This window comes from Trachypithecus francoisi, unplaced genomic scaffold, assembly GCF_009764315.1.
Source record: "Trachypithecus francoisi isolate TF-2019V2 unplaced genomic scaffold, Tfra_2.0 Lachesis_group12, whole genome shotgun sequence".
Taxonomy (NCBI): Eukaryota; Metazoa; Chordata; class Mammalia; order Primates; family Cercopithecidae; genus Trachypithecus; species Trachypithecus francoisi.
In genome coordinates this window covers 90537150-90550781 of record NW_022681457.1, presented here as the reverse complement: position 1 = coordinate 90550781, position 13632 = coordinate 90537150, and the positions used below count along the sequence as shown (strand labels likewise).

At 48.8% G+C, this 13632-nt stretch overlaps 1 protein-coding gene across 1 annotated transcript in view; it reads left to right on the top strand.

Annotated features, from left to right (window-relative positions):
• The window catches only part of CUNH1orf94 (chromosome unknown C1orf94 homolog), a 42890-nt gene that overhangs the window by 19359 nt on the left and 9899 nt on the right, over positions 1–13632 (top strand). The window contains exons 2-5 of the mRNA XM_033227191.1: positions 951–1639; positions 4828–5088; positions 6153–6328; positions 12152–12229. Coding sequence (XP_033083082.1) covers positions 951–1639; positions 4828–5088; positions 6153–6328; positions 12152–12229 — 1204 coding nt within the window. The remainder of the gene's footprint in view (positions 1–950; positions 1640–4827; positions 5089–6152; positions 6329–12151; positions 12230–13632) is intronic.

Here is a 13632-nt window from a genome sequence, read left to right as displayed (position 1 = left end):
CATCAGGTGCTATGACAGCACCAGACAGATGCTGACCAGCAAGGGTGCAGCGGAGGACCCAGGGTCCAGGGTGCAGGTTGAGGCCAATATTTAGTTTCAGGAAGACCCCAGTGGATCAGTGCAGGGATCTCCCAATTGCTGGTGCTGCCCATGAAGTGAGACCCAGTCTACAGGCTGTGATTGGGTCAGAGGCCATGCCAGAGTGAACATGAGTATCCAAGAGACTACTATATGAGATCCAGGGGCGGGGACCAACCAAGGCTGACAGTGGTGTAAACATGACAGCTGACCTTTGAATCGCCCTTACTCTATGCCAGACACCATTCAAAGTACTTTGCACCTCTGTGATACTCCTAGTAATGAGAGGAGGAGACAGAATACCAAGATGCTGAACAATCTCCCCAGGGTCATACCGATGGGAAGTGACTGGATCAGGGTGTAAGCTCAGGCTGTCCACTCCACCATTCTGCAGTGAGGTGATGGGGGTTGCGCTACGCTCCTGGGGGCTTCCCAGAGCTCAGCCCCAGCACCCTAGACTCTGCACTTAGAGCTGTTGGCTTGCTCCTGACACCTTTGCTGCTGGGTAAAATTCCCCAGTGAACCCTTTCTCTGGTCTTTCATTGCTTCAGGTCCTGAGCATGAAGAACATGGAGGAATGGACTAAAATTAAGGCTCAGTGAGGCTGTGACTTGCCCCAGCTCACTCAGCAAGGTTGTTGGGAGAGGATCCAGGTTTCCCCATTTTTCAAAACCATGATCTCAGTACTGCATCCCACCACTGTGGTATAGGACCCTCTGGGGGTCCACTGTGTCCGCTGGGTTCTCTTACCTGGAAGTGTGCTTCTATCATGTTATGCATCCATCTCCATCTTCTGGGGCCTATGTCCTTCTGCAGAGCCATGCCTTGGTGAGCTGGCACTAACACCGTCTGTCTCTCTGACCCATTTCCAGAGCTCTGGAGCTCAGCAGTGGCAAAGATGAGATCTCCTTGTTAGTGGAACAGGAGTTCCTGAGCCTCACTAAAGAGCACTCGATCCTGGTCGAAGAGAGTTCTGGGGAGCTGGAGGCACCAGGCAGCTCTCCTGAGGGCACCAGAGAGCTGGCTTCCTGCATTCTTGCCCCTCCTCTAGCGGCAGGCAGTAATGAGCGCCCCAGAGCCTCCATGATTGTCGGAGACAAGCTTCTGAAGCAGAAGGTGGCCATGCCCGTTATCAGCAGCAGGCAGGACTGCGATTCTGCCACGTCTACTGTCACAGACATTCTGCGTGCCGCCAAGGTCAAGAGCAGCAAGGGGACAGAGGACAGGGGCCACATCCTGGGTGACTCCAACTTGGAGGTCAGCAAGCTTCTGTCCCAGTTCCCACTGAAGTCCATTGAGACATCCAAGGCCCCCGACAACAAGAGGGTGCTGAACGAGACAAGAGTCACCAAGGACTTCCTACAGGACAACCTGTTTGGTGGCCCTGAACCCAAGGAGCCCACAGGGCTGAGCCCGTTTCTGCTGCTGCCTCCCCCACCTCCCCCTGCACCCCGTGACAAGCTCCCTGAGCTCCCTGCTCAGAAGAGGCAGCTCCCAGTGTTTGCCAAGATCTGTTCCAAGCCCAAGGCTGACCCTGCTGTGGAGAGGCACCACTTGATGGGTGAGTGGGGCTGGAACTGGGGTAGAGTGGGCCTGCAAGGAGGAGGTCCTTCCCAGGAAGCCAATCAGGGCTGCAGCATGCATGTAAAGCATCTTTGTGCAAAGCAGGACAAAGCAGCCTCTCTGGTGGGCACAGCCCCGAGGGACAGGCTGTTTCCAACCCCCACAGGCTTCTTTTGCTGGGTGCCCCTGTGCAGGACACAGCTTTTGTAAGCAAACCTAGAGTCCCTGATCTCAACATACTTTGAGAAGAGAAATAGGCACCATGTAGTAACTGGCTTAACTTTGGAATCAAACGGGTATCCAGAATACATTGAAGGAAGTGTTTACCCCAGCTGAGTTCAGGGCAAAACTGAAGCATGGGGATGCCAAGATGTATAGAAGAGAAATTTGATTGGTAGCTGGGGTCGTTTGACATCTATCTCATGGAGGCACCTTTTCTGGACATGAGGCCTGGTCCTCCCCCTCTGGGGTAGGGGGGATCTGTGTAAATTATCCAGACACAGTGCAGGCTGTTGACTCTGGGATCTGTTTCCTGGGACTTACTTTATTGAGGAGCTCACATTCTTCCCAGGAAAGCCAGCCACCTCCCAATCTTCTCCTACTTTATGCCCAGGATTCTGTGTGTTGTTCTAATCTAACCAGTCAGACTATATGGTTCCAAGAAGGTAGGCTGATGGCCATGGCCATTGCCTTGCGTTAGCAGTCACTAAGAGAGTGATCATACTCATGTTAGCCAAAAGAACAATTCCTTCTGGGCTATGAGCATGGATGGATAACTGAGATACACCTGTATCAGGAGGGTCCAAATTCATCTACCTGAGAAAATAAGAGCAAAGTCATCCTGAACATTCTGTGTCCTGGAGCACCACAGGAAGGCCAAGGAATCAGAGCTGTGGATAACAAGCTGAACTTTGGGTCCTGGACAGGTTTCTAGGAGCCAGAGGGCTTTAGGATGAGGAGCTGTAGGAGAGAGATAGTTGGGCTCTTCCCAGAGGGGAGACCTTCCTCCTACCTATTCTCCAGGAGGGACCCATAGATACCTCCCTGTTGGATGGGGCTGCTGGACTGGAGGCAGTTCTGTCCCACCCACCCCACCCACCACTTGCGCATGTCTGTGTGTACGAATGTGTGGGCAAAAGTGTGCCAAAAGGAGTTTTGAAGGTTTGAGTGTATTTCTTAGAGAAAATGCAGGAGTGGTGTATCTAAGCATGTCTGTGTACACATTTGTGCATGTGTCTGTCATGTGTGTAGTTGTGTACATGTCACTAAGTCAAAGGAACAACAGATAGGAATGTGTGTGTGTGTGTCTGTGGGTCCAGACCTTGGAAGAGGGAGCTTTGTAGATGTCTAAGGCACCTGTAAATATGAGTGGGAAGCTGCAGGTGTGTATGTCTCTGGGGAAAGGGCTATTATTAGTGGGTACCGTTATTTCAGCTCACTGGCTAGGGGCTGAATTCGGCAACCGGAGGAACTCCTGGAAAAGACTCTAGGAATGTTTTGCTAAAAATGTTGTTTCCTCCTAAATTGGCTTAGGCTAGAGCAGCTCTTTCCTTTGCTAGAATGGTGCTAGGAAGACAGCTTTTTCCCCCAAGCTCAGACCCCAAGCCGCTGGGCTAGGGGGCCAAAAGCTGGTGGGATCAGGTCTATTATTATCAACAGGTAACACTGAGGCACAGGTCCTTTCTGGCATCCAGAGAGATCCCGGTGCCTGCTGTTGGACAGTGCAGTGCATAGCCATCCAGTGGGTGGCCAGGTTTCCCACCACTGCTGTGGAGGATCCTGTGATGGTCCCCAAAGTATGTCTGCATTGGGAGAATAAATGCTCAGTCTCCTTAGTGAGAGACCTGGGTCTGCCACCAATCGTGTCCCTGCTCCACACTCCAGCCATATCCAGTGACTCACAATGTCTCCTTGATGCTTCCAGGCCTTTGCCCACAGTTATCCATGCCTGTCATGCCTTCCTCCCCAGTACCCCTGGATATAAGGCCTTGCTGCAACCCTGCTTCATTCTGGAAGGAACCTTCTCAGACAGAAGCAGTCTCAGCCACCCTGTTCTCCATTTCTTCCCTCTGCCACCTCGTGGTGTTCATCTGCCTTGTCCTGGGGCTATTTCTGGGAATGTCTCTCTTTTTTTCCTTGTTATGAGCTCCTGCAGGGCACAGTCTAGCTCTGACTCACAACTGTGTCCCCAGCACTCAGGTCAAGGCCTGGCACTGAGAAGTGAGCTGAATCACCTGTGAGTAATAAAATGAAAGTAGAATTCAGGATGAGAGACCAAAGTGTGTGGCTCAGACCACATGTTCTGTGGGAATGTGTGACTCCCTCACTAAGCCATGTGCTCACTGAAAGCAGGAACTGTGTCCACAACATCCTTGTATTCTCAGCCTGGCACTATGGATGGTTGGAGAGAAGGAAGGGTGGAAGGAAGGAGGAAAAGTAAGGAAGGAGAGGAAAGAAAAGAAAAGTAATTCAAATAAAGGAATGATAGAAGGAAGGATGAAGGAGTGGATGGATGGAAGGAAGGTAGGAAGATAAAGATGGATAGACAGTCAAATGGATGGACAGATGGATGGATGAATAAGTAGATGGATAGAAGGAAGAAAGGCAAAGATGATGGACAGATGGTGGCCGGGCGTGGTGGCTCAAGCCTGTAATCCCAGCACTTTGGGAGGCCGAGACGGGTGGATCACGAGGTCAGGAGATCGAGACCATCCTGGCTAACACAGTGAAACCCCGTCTCTACTAAAAAATACAAAAATCTAGCCGGGCGAGGTGGCGGGCGCCTGTAGTCCCAGCTACTCGGGAGGCTGAGGCAGGAGAATGGCGTAAAACCCGGGAGGCGGAGCTTGCAGTGAGCCGAGATCTGGCCACTGCACTCCAGCCTGGGCGATAGAGCAAGACTCCGCCTCAAAAAAAAAAAAAAAAAGATGATGGACAGATGGGTGGATGAATGAACAGATGGATGGATTGATGGATGCATGAGATCGGGGGATCAGAATGGGCAGGGGCCAGGGAGGGTTTCAGGGAGAGATTGGGATTGTATTTGGCTGGAACAGAGTCCCCCAGAGTGGTCCAAGCCTCAGGTGTATGCTACAGAGGATTCATCATTTAGTGCACAAAAAGGTGCTTCTGGCAGACAGCACTTGGCCTTCCAGAGGCATTGACTCAGTTTCTCTCCTGCTATAGAATGGAGCCCTGGCACCAAGGAGCCAACAAAGGGTCAAGAGAGTCTCTTTCTCAGTCAGTGGCCCCAGAGCCAGAAGGACACCTGTGGTGAGGAGGGTTGCTGTGACCCAGTGGGCACCGCATCACTGACCCTGCCACCCAAGAAACCTGCATGTCCAGCCAAGAAGAACTTGCTCTATGAGTTCCTTGGGGCCACCAAGAACCCAAGTGGGCAGCCGAGACTTCGAAACAAAGTAGAAGTGGATGGGCCAGAGCTGAAACGTGAGCTGACCTACCCAGGGAGGGACTGGAGGGGAGGGGGGATTGCAGCGGCCCTCACAGGCTTCAGGGTGGCTCTGTCACCAAGTGGCTGTCTTATCTATAGGCAATTTACGGCCTTTCTAGAGGTGTCAGGTTTTAAACCCATAAAATGGGGGCGGTAACTTTCTCCCTATATCCCTTGTTGGGAATACAGTTGCTAGAAAAATGTAGTTGGCTTTCAAGAGTCACATCAGCATTATTAACGGTCACCTCTGAATATAGCCCTGACCCAGCATGTATTATATCCTCTCAAATTGCCCAAGCCAAAACAAAAGATCCTTGCTTTAGATCATTTCTGCATTGAGATTATGTTCCTGCTTTCTCTTCCTATAAGTGTTCTCGTCAAACCTCTTTTCCCAAAAGGATGCCAATAAGGGGGAAACTGAGGACCCATTTCTGGTTTTATAACCCCCCACAACATCTTGTAGAAAGGAAGAAGCCAGGATTCTTATCTTGAAACAACTCAGCCTAACTTCGTTCGTTTAGACCCATTTTGATTCACTGCATGCTGAATTATTTAATGTTTTAAAATATATTTTTTAAAATTCCCATATAGATACAACAACCTGTGAAAGTTTCTTAGTGTTGCCAAATGTATGTCCTTAGGGAGGGCTGCTTTAATCATTTGATAAGGATGAATTCCAATGGCATAGCAGTGGTTCACAGAAAGTTGGATTTTTCCAAAGCAGTTGAAAGAATTTCATTTTGTAAGTAGGTGAAATATAGCCCTAGCAATCTGGCTTATTGTATTCCCTTGCTAAACTGCCTTCTTTACTAGTGAATGATGGAAAGAAAAGCTCCAAGCCAGACCTTCTGGGATTTTCATCCCTTCCAAATTGGCAAGGTGTGAACTAATGATGTTTACCTATAGTTGGAAATGTACTAGGACTTTGAAGAACCCTCTTGGAGCTTAAAGGACCTGACCTGTGAGATTGTGAATCCCTAGGGAAGTTGTGATGCTGAAGGTGTCCTGGCCTTTCCCTGCCTCCATTACTGACCCGCTTCACCTCTCCTGTGACTTGCAGTTAACGCACCTGTGACGGTTGCTGATAAGAACAACCCGAAATACACAGGGAATGTTTTCACTCCACGCTTTGCTACAGCCTTGACCTCAGCAACCCTGAACCAGCCACTCTGGCTCAACCTGAACTATCCACCTCCACCAGTGTTCACGAATCACTCTACCTTCCTGCAGTATCAGGTCAGTGAGCGGGCCTGGCTCTCCTGTGGACATCCACAGGGGTTATGGCCACAGAGGAGGCATGGGGGGCTGGGGATCTATTTCACAAAGAGTCTTTAGATTCTTCTGAATCCCTTCCGTACATGCAAGAAGCTTCGCTGGGGCTATGGAAGGGCACTGTCAACTTGTCATCTTGTTGGTTATTTCTTTCATTGTGGTCATATCAGATCTACCCCTTGGTTCATGTGCATGCGTGTGCATACCTCCACAAACACATATATGTATATTTAGTCCTAACTTTCCACTGTCTGAATTCCAGTTCACACTGTGCTCTTTATTGCAGAGTCTCTTTGCTAGTTGTGGCTGGTTAAGTGCTGGGCTCCATAGGAGAAGATGATGTCACAGTCCTTGTTTCCCACCTCCTTCCTGTGACTTCCTTTGAAGTTGGATGACATATATCCTAGATTATTTGGGACTGTCCCAATTTAGGCCTTCTGTTTCAGAATAATATTAATGGCATCTCTTTTCACTCTCAAGTGTCCTTGTTTGCACCACAAATTACAGTCAGCCCTCTATATCCATGGGTTCCACATCTACAGATTCAACCAATCTTGGATGGAAAATACTTGAAGAAGGAAACAATTAAAAAAAATACAACAACAAAAAATAATGCTAATAAAAGACAATATAGTATAATAACTATTTACATAGTACATTATTAGGCATTGTTAGTAATCTAGAGATTAAAGGATACAGGAGCATGTGCATAAGCTGCGTGCAAATACTATGCCATTTTATATCAGGGACTTGAGCATCCTCATATGCCATTTTATTTTATTAGAGACAGAGTCTCACTTTATTGCCCAGGGTGGAGTGCAGTGGCATGATCTTGGCTCACTGCAACCTCTGCCTCCTAGGTTCAAGTGATTCTCCTACCTCAGCCTCCCACGTAGCTGGGATTACTGGTATGTGTGCCACCACACCTGGTTAATTTTTGTATTTTTAGTAGAGGCAGGGTTTCACCATGTTGGCCAGGCTGGTCTTGAATTCCCCAACTCATGTGATCCACCCGCTTCCACGTCCCAAAGAGCTGGGAGTACAGACGTAAGCCACTGCACCCAGCCCTCAAATACCATTTTATATCAGTGACTTGAGCATCTTTATATGTCATTTTATATCGGGGACTTGAGCATCCTCAGATTTTGGTATCCACAAGGCAGGGGAGGGAGGGTGGCCTTGGAACCAATCCTCTGAGGATACCATGGGATGAGTGTATATGGCCCTCTTACTTAAACTACACCCAAGCAGTCTTATCTTGTGTCAACCAAGGTGGTTTGGCACACATTCTTGTTCTTGGGCTCATAGCTGAAGGAGAAAACCAGTGGCCAGACACAAAGGGACAGTGAAGCACCTGTAGCAGGGCTGGAAATTCTACTCACAGAACTTATTTATGCAGGGAAAATGTAGTTTCTTTATTTTGTCGATTTAACTTAATATCCCTTAAGAGCTGCCACCCACTGGGTAGAAGGAGGGAAAAATTAAATAAATGTCCACTCTGGTTTAAGCCTTAGCCCAATCCAATAACTTAAATAGTCCCTTTAGGTAGAACTCAATTTTTTCAGGAAAGATTCTCCATGCCTAAGATTTCTGTCTTCTGTTCCCCTCACTGGCTTCTCTCCAGAATTGTATGTCATATGGGGAAGGACAGGAACTCAAATTTGTGCATCCAGGACCTTGGCAATTTGCTGCCGCAGCTTGGCCCAGCACAGCCTGAAGTAAGAAAGCAGAGAAGGGAATATTTCCAACTTGGTTTGTCCTGTTGCTATGTCCCTTCCCCCCTCTCCATCCCCAGGAACCCTATGCCATTCTTTCCCTTTCAACACAGCACAAGCCTTATGTCCTACGGGGAAAGGGGATTGGCTCTTCTCTATATAAAGACTCTTCAATCTGGTCCACCAGGCTTAGCTTCTGAATCTTAAAGGAACTTAGCAAAGTCTCTCTCTGTTTTGTTTTCAAGCTTTTTGTTTGTGTGTGTGTGTTTGCTAAAGAGAACAAGTACCCGTCCCCTCCCCAGGGAAGGAAAGCTCACACCCCACTGTGGAGGTGAGAGGTAGTGATGAAAGGTGACCTAAGAAGGAAGCCGAAGTGGACCAGTTTCACATTAGTAATCTATTGTCATGGACCAGTTTCATATTAGTAGTCTATTGTCCTTACACAGGTCTTGAAATGTCCTGTTCATTGATTCACTGACTCCTTTACCAATATGCTTCTACCCTTTCATTTTTGTGTGCTTATTCACCATTCATTTACTCACCTACTCATGATTTACTCATTTCTGTGTATTTATTTACTCATTAATTTAAGTAATTTTGAAAAGCTTTTCTCCCTACCCCTACTATAGGCTGAGCATTGTTCTAGGTGGAGGGATTCAAAGATGACTAAAGTCAGGTGTGGCAGTGTGTGCCTGGAGCCCCAGCCTACACCAGAGGCTGAGACAGGAGAACTGCCTGAGCTCAGGAGTTCAAGGCTAGCCTGGACAATATAGCGAAACCCTGTCTCTGAAAAAAAATGACTAAGAAAGAAGCTTGGAGTATAATACAAGTTCAGGAATAAACCAGAGACCAGCTCTATGCATCTCCGTCTCTAAAGGGGAAGCAACTGCATAATTCACTTAGTATAAGCCGATTCACTCTAAAATGCCCTCACAGAGCTCACCATGTAAAACTAATTTGCAATGGTTTGCTTTATTAAGTGGGGATAGTATCTCTTTGCTATGTTAATTTCTTCTGACGTTTTGGAGTGGGTGAGATTTGGACATATCATTTTCTGAGCATGAAGGTCCTCTGTCTTTAGCATCATAGGGCTGACTATGAGGTTTCTGGGCTTCTGAGCAGAAGCAGCAGAAGGACGCTGGCTGGTAAGGCCTGCTGGGTTCTATGAGACCGTTTAAGCACTGAATGGGCCCAGCTGAAGTTGGCTGTGGAAGGCATTGGTCCTCCCAGGTGGTAAGGAAGGACAGCATAATTTACCTTCTCCCAGCTTCTGTGATCTCACAATGCTGTTCAGCTTCAAGATAGCTGATCAAGGGGCCTGAGATAATAGCAGGCAGGTTTTGAAATCAGTAGACTTGGCTTTAAAGGTTCTGCTGCTTCCAAGTTAGGCCTTAGGCTGGTTAGCTGCTCAGAGCCACGGTTTCCTCACTTGTGAAATGGGTTCATAATAATTACAGCAGCAGCAGCAGCAGTAGCTACTGATATGGTTGTAAGGATTAATTGAGTCCATGGAAGAGCAAAGGCTCTGTAAAATTTAAGCTGTGACACAGATGTTGGTTTTTATTATTATTCAGCCTCAATCTTCCAAGGAAATGGGGTCAGAGAGCTTCACAGACCTTGAGGGGACAGAGAGGAGAAATGGGGAACGGTCTAGCCTAGTCTCTTCCCTCCTTAGTACTGGGAATAAAGATGAGGTCCCAAATCCAATTTACTCAGAGTTCTGTGGTGGGAGGACTCCGAGATGTGGAAGACAAAGTCCCCAACACCAAGGAGCTTTAGAGGCTCCTGGGCTACTTGGCATAAAGGAACTCTGCTCCCAGTTAAGGAGGGAGAGTGCATGGGAAGAAGCCATGGCTTAAGAAAAGAAGAGTGAATGTTTATTTACCCTTCCCTGTGATTTTACAAACTTGCAATTCTAACAACTAGAAATGTTGCTGAAGTCATGCAGTGTTTCCTAACTCATGAGTGTGGCACCATCTCCCGAGAATCCGTCCCGGGACTGAGCAGCGGTAGGCAGCTGTTTGCCATCCACAGAACCTAGGGCAGCCCGGCACAAGCAGGTGTGGGAAGGCGGAGGCTGGGAAAGTTGGCTGTAGAAAGCAAGGGGCACCTTCCTCCCTGGTGCTGCCAGGAGAACCAGGGCCACCAGCTTAAGCGCTCTGCTGTCCCTACTGGATGGGCTCCTGTGAGGGGTGGATGGCGTGGCCCATGCTGAGCATTCTGGAGATTGCTCAGTGCTATACCTGAGGGAGAAGATGATGAAAGAGAGGCAGAGGGAAGATGAAAGAGTCCTATAAGGAAGCTCAGCTGCACAACTTAGGCTCTGCAGTCTGGTGGCATAGCTCTGGCCACCCTCTGAGAGGGCACGATGAGCCTCAAAAATGATGACATGGAATGCTCCCAGCAGAGATCTTTGTGTATGACGCTGTGCACACACACACATGCACACAAACGATATATATGCATGTCTGATGTACACACATAGAAACAGGCAGGTGCACAACTGCCTGTAGAAAGCAGAGACGAGTGCTAACGGGGTTCGGAGGAGGAGGTGAAACAGAGGAGGGACACTTAGCAACCTGCCTAGTGGCCTTGGAGCTCATGGAGGGCTGGGAACAGGTAAGGCAACCCCATCAGTCTGACTGCTCTGTCCAGGTTCAGGCAGAGGCTGGGGTTGCAGGGACTGGGCAGCGGTCATAGTGGGAGAGAGAGGCTGCCCCGGGCTGTAGGGCTTGGAGTAAAGGGCAGCAGTGAGTGGTTTCAGGTGAAGGTGTGGGCAGAAGTGGGAGAAGCCTGAGCACAGGAATGTCAGGAGTGTCCCCTGCATGGGAGCAGAGAGCAAGGAGGGCTCTGAGAGGATGTGCACTCTTGGGGACCTGGAAGATGGAGCAGGAGGAGAGCAGGGAGACCTACTCACAGACTCCATATCAGAAAGTCCACAGGCCATGAGGAAATCCTCAAGGATGTAGGGTTAGCCATCATCAGTACTTTGGTCATTGGCACAAGCTGAGCCCAGAATGAAGGCAGCCTCTCGGGCAGCAGATCTTTTGAGATGTCCTGGGCTGAGAGGTGCTTTGGGTTTTGAGCCTTATCTTAAGGGAAAACTCTGGATTTGCAGGTGGAGGCAGAGTCTGGGACTAGAAATCTAGAAATTACCATTGCCACAGAAGCAGTTCTGCGGGGTGTGTGTGTGTGTGTGTGTGTGTGTGTCTTATGTCTGTGTGTGAACACATGAGCACCCCAAGACAGAATTGTGAGTAAAATGTCAATTTCCCATCTGGCTGAACTGCCAGAAAGCTGTTTAAGAGAAGAGGCAGTGAGGGATGACAAACACACTGAACATTGAGTCCTTACTATGTGCTGGGCACTACTGAAAGCTCTTTAGATGTGTTAACACATTCATCCTCACACTGCCCCTCTCCGTATGCTACAGACACAGGTATATGCATGGGCACATAGATACACAGCAACACTAACACGCCTGGGTTCACAGTTGTATATTTGTACACAGAAATACACAGCTGTATAGACACAAGTGCAAACACACATGCAGGTGTACTTAAATATGGATGCAAACCAACACTCACACGTAGAGATATGCATGGACACCTTGTGTCTTCAGGGGGCAGGTATGGGATTAGGGGAAGGCATTTAAAAAGTTGTGTGGACAGCAACAAAGATAATGTGGCTACCTTCACAGGCTTTGCGGCCCTGAGCACATGTAATTTTTTAGAGAAGGAAAAAGAGGCTCAGAGATGTGATGTGAAGTGATTTGCCCAAGGTCACACAGCCACTAAGAGACAGATCTGGGACCCAGGAGGCAGTCAGGCTCCTGAAGCTCCTATCTCCCACACTCACCAGAAAGGCTGTGAAGGCTGCCTAAGAGGGGCTTCCTGTGTGGTGTGAGTCCTGCTTTGCCTGGTCTGATTCCAGCTGGCCTCAGACAGCCCATGGGTGTGGCCAGCGATGTGATGGAACAAACTCGACCCTGTCTGGGGACTGAGCTGAGAAGCTGCTGCCTTCTGGCAGGGAGCCCCCTGCCTGGCCATACTGAGCCTCTCTTTCTCCCCAGGGCCTGTATCCACAGCAGGCAGCGAGGATGCCCTATCAGCAGGCTTTGCACCCCCAGCTAGGATGTTACTCCCAACAGGTGAGTAGACGTTCTCTCCTCCTCTGTCCTGGCTTCATGAAGGCCTTTGGGTCAGAGGGTGCATCTGCTCCCTCCTCTTGGTCCAGATGGTGACCAGCCACCTGGCCTACCATTGGCTCTGGAGTACAGACTCACATACTGGCATGCATGTGGAAATCACAAACCGATGTCCCTGTGTGACAACACCGGGCACTTAAGGGAGCCCCTCCTGCATGCTGGGCCTGTCCTTAAGCACTGTGTCTGCACTAACTAATTTAGCCTTCAAAATTACCCTGTGAGGTGGGTTATAGATGGGGAAACCCAAGTGCAGAGAGATTAAGTAACTTGCCCAAAGTCATAAAGTGAACATATAAATTAGGTGTTGCTGTGGCAATACATCGCCCCCACATCTCGGGGACTTTCAACAATGAATATTAATTTCTTGCTCGGGTCTACGGACTGGCTGAGCTGGGCTGTGGATCAGGTTTACGTGGGTTCCACATGCCTCTTCTGGGCCAGTGCTGAAGATTCAGTACCTGTTGCTCTTTCCACGGTGGATGGCAAGAGCCCAACAGGGCAAGAAGAAATACGTGATCCCTCTGAAATCCTCAGCTCAGACCTGTCTGTGGGAACTTCCACCCACCTTCCACTGGCCAACGCAAACGACATGGCTTTGCTCAGCATCAGTGGGACTGAGGAGTCATATTCTTCCCATGTAGGGTTGCCAGTTAAAATCCAGGACACCCAGTTAAATTTGAATTTCAGATAAACAAGGAAAAAAGGTGTAGTGTCAGTATGTCCCAAATATTTCACAGGATATACTTATGCTAAAAATATGTATTTATCTGAAATTTGAATTTAACCAGGTGTCCTGTATTTTTATTTGCTAAATCTGGCAACACTACTTTCATGGGTAGGTCGGGATAAATACCTGTGGGACAATAATTGAGGTTTGACCTCTGGCAGGCTGGCGTGCCAATGACCATGCTTTACTACGTCTTGTATGTAGATGCACAAAAATACCACCAGAAAATAAAGCGGCAGAAAGAGAAATGCAAACACACACACACACACACACACACACACACACACACGCAGATAGAAACACAGGTACAGTTGTACACATGCCACCAAGCTGCGGGAGTCTGTGTGCAGGCACAGGCACACAAATAGATACAGAAGCACATTGAGGGGTATTGAGTCTTGGGGCAGGGATGGGGGTATGAGGAAAGGAGCTTAGAATGGAGGAGCAGAAGGCACCAACACCCAGCCTGCCATAGCCCCAGGTTGGCCTTGCTCCTCCACACAAAGGTGGACACCCCCACACTCCAACTCATACGGCCTCTGCCTCTCCTGTCTCCCCAGGGAGCCCCACCCTCTGTGCAAACTGCACCTCTGACCTGAAATGTGTTAGAACGTTCAGG